Source organism: Tyto alba, unplaced genomic scaffold (genome assembly GCF_018691265.1).
Source record: "Tyto alba isolate M040663 unplaced genomic scaffold, T.alba_DEE_v4.0 Super-Scaffold_27, whole genome shotgun sequence".
NCBI classification, from domain to species: Eukaryota; Metazoa; Chordata; class Aves; order Strigiformes; family Tytonidae; genus Tyto; species Tyto alba.
Genome location: NW_024881301.1, coordinates 9,814,039 through 9,826,182, shown reverse-complemented (window position 1 = coordinate 9,826,182; position 12,144 = coordinate 9,814,039). Strand labels below are relative to the sequence as shown.

Genomic DNA, 12,144 nt, shown 5'->3' with positions numbered 1-12,144 from the left:
CTCTGTTCCTCCACTGACCTTGGTGTTCACGCAGCTGCAGCAACTTCTCCTCACAAGTCCGACTGCATGTCTGCATGTCACCACGTCCCTTCTTAAATATGTTATTACAGAGGTGCAGCTGATTGGCTCAGTTTTCCAAACGGAAGTGGAGCTGACTTGGAGCTGGGGGAGCTTCAAGAAGCTTCTCACAGAGGGCTACCCCTATAGCCCCCTCCCCTGCCACCAAAAAACTCCACCACTCACTCAACCCAGGACAACCTTTTTATATTTGTCTTACCAAAGCAATTTGAACCTCTCCTCCAGTGGCAAATATATCCCCATCATGGTCTCCATACAAAAAAAATTTCTCAATACTTCCATAGAATATTGGAAGAGTCTTAACAGTTTTCACCTGTAAAGAGATAATTAATGCCAATACATTAGTTCTGGATCAGATATATAGTATTTGCCTTTTCAAATGCTCTATTACAAACCAAACAAAATGCCAACATCAGTGAGCAACTAACTTACCAGCTGTCCAGTTTTGTATGTTTTCCCATCCCATTCTATTGCAGCATATATTGTCCAAGGGCTCTGCATTCTTTTGGATGGTAAATCAGTACGTGTAGTTACTCCTTTAAAAACTGTGAATTTTATCTGTTTGTCATATTTTTCATGACAGTCTTTGAGCCACAAGGCAAATTCTCTGTCAATTTTCATTCGCTGCTCCTATAAAGGGATTACAAGAGAAATACATATTAACATATTACAAAACTTAAATCCAACAACTTCAGAAATATAAACAATTATCGGAGCACAGCGATATTGTACTCAAAAAAAAAAAAAAAAGGATTCTTCAACTAGGAAACACAACAAAATTCTAGCAAAGCTATACTTCAAGCCAGAGAAAGTGTTTCTCCCATCACCCATATTTCCCTATGTAGAGGGTCTTTCCATAGAAACTGTCATATAAACTAGATAAAGTTATTGTTTGAGAAAATAAAAAAGATTAAATCTTATTTTTTCAAATTTAAAGAGTGATCTTTACTACTCACTAAAACTGAGAGAAATGTTTACTATAAAATCCTGCAAAAGTGCACAAGGTGAGAGTTCTTCAGAAACCAGGCAATATTCAGTGACAAGAAGAAATGGCCAGTGAGTAAAAGTTTCTATACCATATGCATTAAAATTTGCCAGGAAGAAATACTTAAGAGAATAAAATGATCACCTGTCCATTGAAGATTCTCGTGAACAGTGTATTCTTATCTTTTAGCTTCAGCTCCAGATCCATGAAAGTGAGTTTGTTTGTGCTGACCTGAAACTTATCATTGGTAAATAACGCACCAGAAATTCTGTTGTAGCATTCAATTGGTGCCAATCCTCTCTTCTTTGGAGGAGCACACCAGTCAAAACTTAAACAAAAGGAGAAAGACATGAAATCCCTCTTTTATAGAGACATTTACATTATAGAAACAGCCTACTTTACATTGTAAAAACAGATTACCACTTACTCATCCACAGTTGTGTATGGTATTAATCTTCCATTCCAAAAACATTCAAAAATAGGCCTTTTTCCTCTGGCACCCTTTTCTATTATAAAGCAGTCATCATCATCATCATCATCGTTTAACTCTTGGTTAAAAAAAAAGTGTCCATTAATAAATTTATTTAAAAAAAAAATAAAATATCAAAAACCAGAGCAGTTTGAATTAAGGATTATCTATAGTTATTGGGTTAGGCACAGTATCAGTATACATGATATCAAGCTAGGTTATATAATACTAGGATTTTTTTTCTGTTTAATAAATAACAAGCAGAAGGGAACGCTAAGCAAAAATTTTAAACAGGGATTGAATAATATTACCAAATCTACCAAATTTGTGAATTTCAAATTTGAATAACCATTAGTTTTTCCCCTTAGTTACAACTGTTGTTCGTCTAATTGTGACAAGATGTTCATGATATTAAACTCAATATTTGTTCTGTCAAATAAAAAAAAAAATCACCAACACAAATTATTTTCAAACCGTAGCATCTGAAAACTCATCAAGACTGCATAAAACAAACTTTAAACTAAAGACTTAGACCACATGTTCTCCTCTGCCTTGTTTCAAAGTTAGAATCTCTTGAATCAAACTGCTAGTGTTTTACTACTTTCTTGGAGCAAAGATCTAACAGTCAGGAAAGTGAAAATATTTCAATCAGACCGCATTCCATAGGATCTTATACTTTGTAATCAGATGGCATTATGTCAAAGATCATGTTTATGCGAGCAAGTTACCACAAGAGCCAATTTGTTCACAAGATTTGGTCATCCAAAAGGATGTGAACTTTTCTGTTCTGCCACAACCCAAATTAGGAAACAATTTAAACTTAAATTTAAGTTTTTCTAGTTTCTATTTCATTAAAATGTTTAGAGTAGTAGGATTGTCTATAACAGGACTGATAAGCAACAAAACATTTCACTCACTTGAGGGAAAACATGGATCATCAGGGTATGTTTCTTTATCATACAGGAAGGGATGATACCGGATGATGCCTTCCACTATACCTTCTCCTTCAACATGTGCCTTAAACTCAAAACTATCTGCTGCAGTATTTATGTACAATGTCTGCATGTCATCTTTGATCTCCCTAAGATTGACAATCTTTGGTACTTTTCCTTTTTCAAACATTGAAATCTGGAAAAAAACAAAACAACTTGATTTTCCTTAGACCAAAAAACCTACATTATTATAATTTGTGAGATTTATCTTAACTTTAAGCAAAATGAGTTAGCTCCTATGCTGCAATGATAAAGTATTATTTAAAAAAAAATAAATTACATACATATCTTAAAATGCCACTGTAGTTCAAAATGCATGATTAAAGAACAACAGACACAATATGAAATAAGTTGCCATCAAAGAACTTTGACTAGTAAGTATAAAAACTCTTACCTGAATATCAATGTTGTTGAAAGGGCTTACATCTTTTGTTACAGCATTAGTTTCATTTCCTTTTGGTCCATGGATATAATAGTGATAGATATGTCTGAAATACATTTTAAATGAAAAATAAATCTCAAAGCGAAATTTTAAAATTGTAGATTATAAATTTTAAAAAATCTAAATAAACTCATATTTTTATTAAAATATAACTGGTTCATTGCATTGTTATAAATCAACTCCATGATAACATGTATATGTGGTACAGAAAATTTACTGAAGGGAGCGAGTGACTCTTTCACTCCTTTCAACTCTCATCTCTTTCATGCACAATCATATTAGGATCAATTTTTTAAAAAAAATAATTAGAAACCTTAAAACTGGAACATAATACATAAGTAAAAAAAATTGTTACATGGCTATATATCCTTTACACCAAAGTGCAAACCAATAAACTACTGTAATTTGTTCTGCACTCTGGAGATTAAGAACTAGAGCCAAAAAGCTTCCCACATATTTTGTCTGATATCACCTTTGTATTGATCATCTAATAGTAATAGAAGTATTTAACAATCACTATCCTTATGTTATTTACAAAAAAGTAAAGATTTGTTTCCATCTGAATACAGGCAGCAATCATGGATGTGATCTGCATATTAGAAATATTTTTTCTATATGTAAACATTATTTTCTAATGCCACTTGTGCTTATTTAAGGAACTCCAAAAAATCCATACCATCAGACAGATTAATTATTTTCATAGAGATATGAAGTTTGGGAAAACTGAGGAACTTAACCCCATTGACTTCAACTTTTCAGGAAGTTAGCTAATTCTTCCAACCTCAAAAACTGGGTCCTTAAACCTCAAGGTGGTGGTTTGCAGAAAAATTAGATTATACAAGTCAATGGGACTGAAGGCATGAAGTAAGTTAAATGCACCTAAAAGTGTTTATAATCGCTTTACTTCTGATACCCACTGCAATAAATGGACCACAAGGAGAAATCTTTGTTCCCTGACAAAAGCTCCTCATGGTCTCACTGCTCAGGACTTTAGAGGAGGCTGGTATGTCCAAACTGCTTAACATTTTGTCTGCATCCCCTCCAGACCTCAAAAGGTCCTCATGGCCTTAAGACATAATTATTTTGGCAATTCGTCTCTCCTCCCTCCACTTCAAAGTATCTGAAACAGTACGAGGGCTGTGCTGTAGCCCATTAGAGCAGAACGAAACGGCTATTATGCATATGTGGCAGGAGAGTATGTGGTGGTGTCTGAGGGGAAAAAGGCCACTACAGCTGAAACACTGATGCAGGGTTGCATAGCACTGGGAAGCTGAATCTGATTGGTTTTACTGTAATAGCTACAGGGCATATACTTGAATAATTGCACCTGGGTTTCATCTCCAATGGAGGCAGTTCTTTCAGTTCAAGAGATCGCTGGAATGAACTAACACACACCTAAGTGTGGGTTTTCACCAGAAGAGCACCTAGAAGCTAATGAGGGACCTAGGTTACCTGTCAAAGTAGATGTACCCTTATGTTTTCATAAGGTTAAGAAGCATTTCAGCCACAAGTTCTTACATGCAAGAGTGAACGACGTTTCATGTAATAAGGTATTATCAAATCCTTATACTAATCCTCATATTATCTATTATTATTAGTTTATAGCAACACAAAAATAAAATTATAGCTTGAAAATCAAGTTCTATGGTTTGCCAGATTTCAAAATTGGGCCATGGCTTCATGGTTCAGGTTTTTTTCACATACAGATCCATCACCTCAACCGATAAGCCCACACAAATCACAGGTATCACAGACTTCTACATCTCCAAGCTCTGCAAGCCCACTGATGACACTACTATAGTACTGAGTGGACAGTATCAAATATCAATCTCCCTCTTAAATTGGGATGAAGCAGCAGCTTTTTCCAAAACCAAACCAAACCAAACCCAAACCAACTAAACATAAAGCTAGATATCAAGGTTAGGAGCACAGCTGTGAGAACAGTAACTTAATAAGTTATTAATAATTAGACATATAATAATTACATTAATAACTAATAAAATTATTATTAATAATTTGATAATTAGGCATCAATTTATCCAGTCACAAACTGATACTTGTAAATATCTTTTAGATGAGGGGCCCCATTCAGCTGTGCCTGTTTCTATAAAATCAGGTAGCTAGTAAGACTAATTATGGCATCAACAAAACATGTATCAACAGCCTTCACAGGAATAAAGCCAAAGACTAAGTACAAGAAGGAAATAATTAATAACTAAACTGACTTTGTTAGTAGTCCATTTTTAAATCAAATCATTTAAATCACAAACTTACGCCAGCTGCCTTGTCCAGAGATGAAAGTAATTTTTCAAGTACTGCATATGATCTGGTTGTACACCTGTAATGACAACTGCTGTGAAACTCTCTTTATCCCTTTCTTCTAATATTAGATTATGAAGAAATCTTTCATCATCACTTGTGATGTGAGTAGAGTCAGATGGCTATAAAAAGAGTAAAATAATAACAGCAGGAATGTAAACTGAGTTTCTGAACTCCCATGAGTTTTGAAAAGGATAAAAATACAGAACAGGAAGAGAATACAGAACACATGATGCCAGGTATCACAAAGGATTAACACTTAAAATAAAAGCTTCTAAATTAGTCAACGAACTAAGAATGAATGACATCCCTGATATAGTTAATTTTTAACTCATTTTAATCATAGCATTTGAAGTGTTCAGTCTAGAAACACATTTAATCATGTTTAATGTGGCACTGTGTGATATTCATGTTCTCATTCATCAAATGGAACTATTATGTGTACAAGACGTAAGTCTTCTTTAAGAAAACCATCCCAGAAAAAAAATAATTTGCTTTTAAATGTATAGGCTGCTTTCTGTAACAGAAATTGAAGTGGAAGAAACATGCTTTTGCTATGAAAAAGAGAGGGTGAATCTTTCCCCTACATCCATCTCAACTGGAAAAGTAGTATTTACTTTTTGGCAATATTAAATGGTCTAGGGAAGTGAGTGTAGTAAAGACAGGTGCCTGTTAGCCATCAACAGGAGATGATCAGCTGGGGGTGCAATCAGTGCCATTTCTCTTCAGTGTTCTGGCCTTGTTCTGGAATTTACTAGGTTTGATACATCTTGATTTCTTTGCAAAAGTAACTTCCTTTACCAATTCAATGTCTCAAAGATTCAATTATTCTCACACTGCAGTAATCCATTACAACTTCTATTTCTGCCATAGTATTCTCTTGCTCACCTATGTGCACTGCATTTTTCAAGACACTAGAGACAAATTCACACGTTTAATTTCGTATCAATATAACAAACTCGCCTGGCTACTTCAATGATTGGTAAAGATTTCTGAGACTTGAGTTGTCTATTCATTATTTCCACACTTCTATTGCTTGAATGTTTCACATTTCTTCCCTCTTGGGTACTTACAAGTTATTATTTACTCTAGTAGAACTTTACTTGCATATTCTTTTTTTAAACCTGCATCAGCTTAATGTTCATTTTATATTATCACCACAACTTTTCAAGCAGTTGATTGCACCTTCTTGAATTCTTTAGTAGTATCTACATACCTCATTCAGCTAGTTTCCTCCAACTAATGTCTGTTAGCTTACTTTCTACTTTTCTATCCCCCACCCTCCCTTTTTAATATCAAATGGAGATGGAAAGCATTTGTGCCCTCTATAAAAAACATTTTGTCTGCTTTTATTTTCAGCTTCTATTTCTGTGACACTACCTTCTCATCTCTATTGAACAGAGATTAAAAATAAAACTTGCCCTTTTCTGATGATTCTTTGTCACAAGTCACTGACCCAATACTGGCATAATAGAAATCTTATTTACCTCATGTTCCTTTCTCACCCATACAAAATGGCAAGAACACTTATATAATCCATAAGATATGGGCTATATTCAAGGTCTGCTTATCTTTTCATACATAGCACCCACTTACATGCTCATGTGTACCTTTAGCTATATCTTTGCCTTCATCTCCTTGCTCAAAAATATCCAAAGAACAGTTGTTTTCACTCTTCCTCCTTATCTTGCAGCTTTTTGCTTAAGCTTTTCTTCTTTATGAAAATCATCAGGACTGCTCATTCTAGTTTTCAACTAAATAGTTAATTTCTTTTACAAAATTACTGAAGATTTGTGAAACCACTGGGTTTTGTTGATCTGGCTGGACTTTTCTCCCATATGCAGATTACCTCTACATAATTCTACATAAGCAGTTTGTTTCCCTAATTTATTCCTTACTACTTCATAGAGTGGGCATTTTTTCTTTATGTTTCATATATAATAAAAACACTTGCTGTCTTTAGAAAGGTATTTTAAAATATTTTTCTTAACCTGGTATGTCAAACTATACGGTATTTCTGTTCTTTAAGCTAAACTGAAAAAAGAATCACACACAAATAAAGCCTTATGACAGTGTCTTCAAGTTGCCCGTTACTTCCTTTTACACTCCAGGGTGCAAAGGATTCAATAAGACGAAGATATCCCCAGGTAAGTATTATAAGAATATTACATAGTGAAAACATGTTAACCTGGGAAAGGCTTTCAATTAAAAAAAGAGAAAGTATTAAGGCTATTTACCTTCCTGTTTCGAATGTATCCGCTATATATTGCTTCTTTGTTTTTCTCCTTCTTTTCAAAATCTTCTTTAGAAAGGACAAGTTCATGAACATCCTGAGAACCTGCAGGTTTGCTTATCATCTGATTATATTTAGAGAAACAGTTTTTAAAATAAAAATAAGATTTAACATGAACATAAAAAAATAGTTTAATGATGTGATTGAAAGCTAAAATAATAACAATCTGATTACGTAAAAATGTTTTAAAATAAAATTGACATTTACTTACTCTGGCAGACTGTCCAACGAAGAACACTGCTTGTTTGCCTCCAACTCCAAAATATGAGATATCACTATTTAAACTACGAGGCACTGGCAAAGGGCGTACGTATCCTGAATGATCACTGAGAGTAAAAGTGCCTTCAATAAATCTTCAAGACAAAAGTGATTTCGAAAAAGAAAGAAACTTCTGATCTAAAAAGACTGTATTAAACTCTTCCTGCAGTCACCTTGTTAAAAAATCCTTCACTCTAGACCTACTATAATTGCAACATTGAAATGTATGTGCCTAAAATTCTTGATGAAGTTCATATGAAAGAGAGGAAAATATTTGGCGGTGAGAATCTGGGAGAAAAAGAAACTATTACTCTGAAAACTCTTCTCCATTAACTCTGCAACAGGGACATGGTCAACAGGTCTGTGTGATAGGTACTGTGGTAACAGCAATTATACACAGTTTTAATGGTAGAATGTAAAAGGTAAACCCCTCAATGCTCTCCCTTTGATCATGGCAAGACACAAACTGTAAAGCTGCTACAAATGAAAATGGCTTACAAAGCAAGTCTGGTCGTCCTGACATCATTCTTTCAAAGAAATACTTTTGAGTCAAAATGGGAAATAATGCCAACCAACTATATTAAATGCAGTCTTGAAGAAACTACATATGCCATCAGTAATTAAATTCCATGTCTTTTATGTCAGCTTTGATGGATGAACAATCATGCCCAGTTTAAGCAAATAGTAGGACAAATAACTGTTTTTAAATCATAGCAGTCCTAAACGAAAACAAGGTGTAGATGGTATCCTAGTATAATGCTCCCACTGAATGGTATCAACCCACAGTTTAAACCTGTAGCTTAAAAATACAGGACATTTCTACTGTTACTAAGATCACCTACAGAAATTTCAAAAAGCAGTGAATTTCTTTACAAATTACTATATGACCCAGAATAATTTCTTATGCACTTATCTCCAGTTGTTTGATAGATATTAGTTGTTCTACTTGGAGATGCTTCCAGTGCAAAAAACCCCCCTCCTTAGCTATATTATCACTTTCCACTGCCCCATTACTTTTTACACTAGTTTCTCATAGGACAAATTAGCTATGATTGAGGCTGTGATCCTCATCTTCACATTTACTGTCCTAGGCTTAAGGTATTTAAAGTGACTAAAGCTCAAGAAGTGTATGTAACTGCTTTTTTGAAATTTCCTACTCTAGGGATAAGTCTGGCTGCGCGGGTGGAAGATCTCTTGAGAACAGATTCAAAACTGTAAACTTAATTCATATAAGTAGCAAAACATGCCATAAATCTCCACTTCCTTCTTTAAACGCCAAATATTTGGCCTAGCCTCCTTCAAAAATACAGACAATCTTCAGGTATAATTCTGCATTACATCGTACATGATTAAGATAAAAAAAAACCAAAAACAAACAACACAAAAACCCCATACTGAACCAAAACCCTGTATCTGTTATTCCAGTAGCATAATGGACATTGAATGCATTGCTTAATGCACTGAAAGGCTTTCAGGTAACATATGAACACACTATAAAGCAAGTCACAAACAGCTTACAAAACCCCATTAGAATAAAAAAAAAGTGTTCTTGCAGTATCATAATACTAGAAGTGTGTTATGAATCTTCTCTATTTTCTACCTACAAAAAGTATGTGTCTATTTATATGTAACCAAAGAATGACAGGGTTTAGCTAGGTGCTGGTATAGAGATATGTCTCGAAATTATATTCTATGAACTTTCACAGTCTGCTAATTGTCATAAAAATGATTAAAACTTTCTAACCTCTCGAAGTCACCTTGTCTTGTAAACTTTGACAATCTATATACAGCCCAGTTGTTAAGCTGTTTAGAAGTCATTCCTCTTCCATTATCAATCACAGCAACAGCTGGTTTTCCATGGGATTCATCAAATAACTGGAAGAAAAAAAACAAACAACAAAAAAAAAAAACAAAAAACAAAACCAAGGAGCACAAGAAAAAAAAAAAAAAAAAAAAAAAGAAAATGCAAACTACACTTAAAAAAAAAAGAGTATTTCTATCTTACCAATTTTATCTGTATGCTCCGAATACCAGTATTTCGGGATGTAGCTGACAGAGAATTGTCAATCAACTCAGCAAGGGCAAATGCTAAAGAAATTTAAGAAAAATAACCCTATTAAAATCTTGTTCTCAGAAAACAGACACACACACACACAGTAGTTTCTTCTGAGCAATTAGGATAACACCCTAAACACAGACAAGAGCTAAGCACTGTCAGAACCATCAAAATTATATAACGTCTTCATTAAAAAAAAAAAAACAAACTGTAAAAATGGTTGAAGAATTTAGTGAATGGTAAATACAATCAAAGTTCTGTCAGATAGGTGGCAATACACAGCAGAAATAGTCAGCCAAACTACTTGTACAAGTCTATTTTTTCTAAACATTAATTAGGTAAAGGCTCCAAGTGTTAAAGTTAAGACTACAAGAGGCTTCACTGGAGTTATGCACAGGGAAATTATCATAATGTGAAGCAACAGAACTAGAAAATGCCCTTTAGGAAAAAAAGGAGGGAAAAGAAAAAGAAATCAAATATGTGAGGAACTAGAGGAAAATTGAACATATGCATGCATTATCCTTTTTCATCTCATATTATTATTCTGAAGCCTGTTGAGAGAAGGAAAGAGAGATTTTCCTACCTAGGGAATGCTCAGCATTTCATGGGAGATGACTGGTAGCTACAAATTACGTGAACACTTACAGGAAGTGCAGTATTGAATGACTTCATATTCATAAAGACCTTATGAGATGTAACAGTTCCTTCTGACAAGACAATGTGTGATTACAGTGCTGTTTATTACCATGAAAACAGAGTGAGAGTTGGATTGTTATGCACACACTGGGAAATTTCTCCAATGTAGAAGAGTTAAAAATCCGCAGTGTATATTAATTTTATTTCTTAATTTAATAATTTAAATTTTGCTTTTAAAAAACCTCCCACAACTCTAACGTTTAAACGTTTAACTCTTAAAATGTTTGTTCCCTTGACATAAGAAACCATAAAACCAGAAGGAACTTCTTCAAGTTCTGTTGTAGAACTTGATGGCCATGCATCATGTTCCATTTAAGACACAAACCTGTTTGTTTAAATGCTGCCATAAGTAATGTTTAAATGCTGCCATAAATGGATGATACTTGACTCTGATTCTAAAATACTAATTTTCTTCTCAGATGAGACTTTTTTTTTTTAATCAAGGAATAGGGATTGGGAGTTTTGATAAATAGTTATAGAAAAATTAATAAAATAAACCACAGACTATGTATGTATCTTCAAAGCTTAATAGTTCTAATACATGGTGGTTATAGTAACTATGACAGAGGACTAGACTTCTCCATTTTTCTACCCTTCATCTCTCCATTTTTGCAGTATAGGCCCTTGCTCCCAATGCCCAGCTCTCATCATCTTCTTGTCCCACAAATTTTACTGTGCTGCTATCAGCAAAATAGTATTAACTCCTTGTCTAGCAACGTTATATATATTGTAAAGGGAAACATGAATGGATAATGGCAAAATTCCTTGGTTTTACAGAAGGTTCTGTGTCCACACCGATGCACTCAACACCTCACATCATCCTGACATGCCACAGAATGAAGTCTGCTTTTGTTCACTATTATTCTGTCCCAGAAGATGGGCTGCACATTTTTGATGTTGTTTCCCACTCATACCCTCATGCTCAAGTACTTTTTTTTTTTTTAATTACTTCTTAAAATTAAAAAAAAAGTCATCATTCAATGTGGTTGCTAAAGGTACACTCCTTCAAATCAAGGCCAAACTGCTCTACAGTTTCAGGAATATACTACAGTTTGACTACTGGAAGTGCTTATTTGAATCCTGTCAAAATCTGTGACTGAAAGAATGGAAATGCTTCCAGTTAACACAAATCTAGCAATGAGAACAGTATCTCTACCTGCAACCTCTGAAATATGCAAATTCACCCCAAAATGCTACTGTCACACTTTTTCCCTATGAGTCAGCATTAATGTCTGTAAACTGAAATTAATTCATAGAATCATAGAACAATCCAGGTTGAACGAGACCTCAGAATGTCATCTGGCCCAACCTTTCATGGGAAAGGGAGCCTAGATGAGATTACCTAGCACCCTGTCCAATCACATATGCAAAACCTCCAGCAATGGGGACTCTACCACATCTCTGGTGAGGTTGTTCCAATTAACTGTTTTCACTGTAAAAAATTTCTTTCTTCCATCAAGATGAAACCTCTCTCAGTGCAACTTGTACCTATCGCCCCTGGTCTTCTCCATGTGGCTCCTTGTGAAGAGAGAGCCTCTGTTCTCTTGGTAGCTGCC

General features: G+C 34.4%; 1 protein-coding gene across 2 annotated transcripts in view; it reads right to left on the bottom strand.

Moving 5' to 3' along the window:
• The window catches only part of SMCHD1 (structural maintenance of chromosomes flexible hinge domain containing 1), a 79,730-nt gene that overhangs the window by 52,394 nt on the left and 15,192 nt on the right, over positions 1-12,144 (bottom strand). Inside the window, exons 4-14 of one of the 2 annotated variants that reach the window (XM_042797944.1) lie at positions 9,842-9,924; positions 9,581-9,711; positions 7,790-7,931; positions 7,523-7,642; positions 5,241-5,407; positions 2,919-3,012; positions 2,450-2,660; positions 1,491-1,611; positions 1,208-1,391; positions 511-708; positions 278-391 (exon numbers count right to left, since the gene is read on the bottom strand). In XM_042797944.1, coding sequence (XP_042653878.1) covers positions 278-391; positions 511-708; positions 1,208-1,391; positions 1,491-1,611; positions 2,450-2,660; positions 2,919-3,012; positions 5,241-5,407; positions 7,523-7,642; positions 7,790-7,931; positions 9,581-9,711; positions 9,842-9,924 — 1,565 coding nt within the window. The remainder of the gene's footprint in view (positions 1-277; positions 392-510; positions 709-1,207; positions 1,392-1,490; positions 1,612-2,449; positions 2,661-2,918; positions 3,013-5,240; positions 5,408-7,522; positions 7,643-7,789; positions 7,932-9,580; positions 9,712-9,841; positions 9,925-12,144) is intronic. The other variant, XM_032987667.2, reaches the window with a different exon arrangement.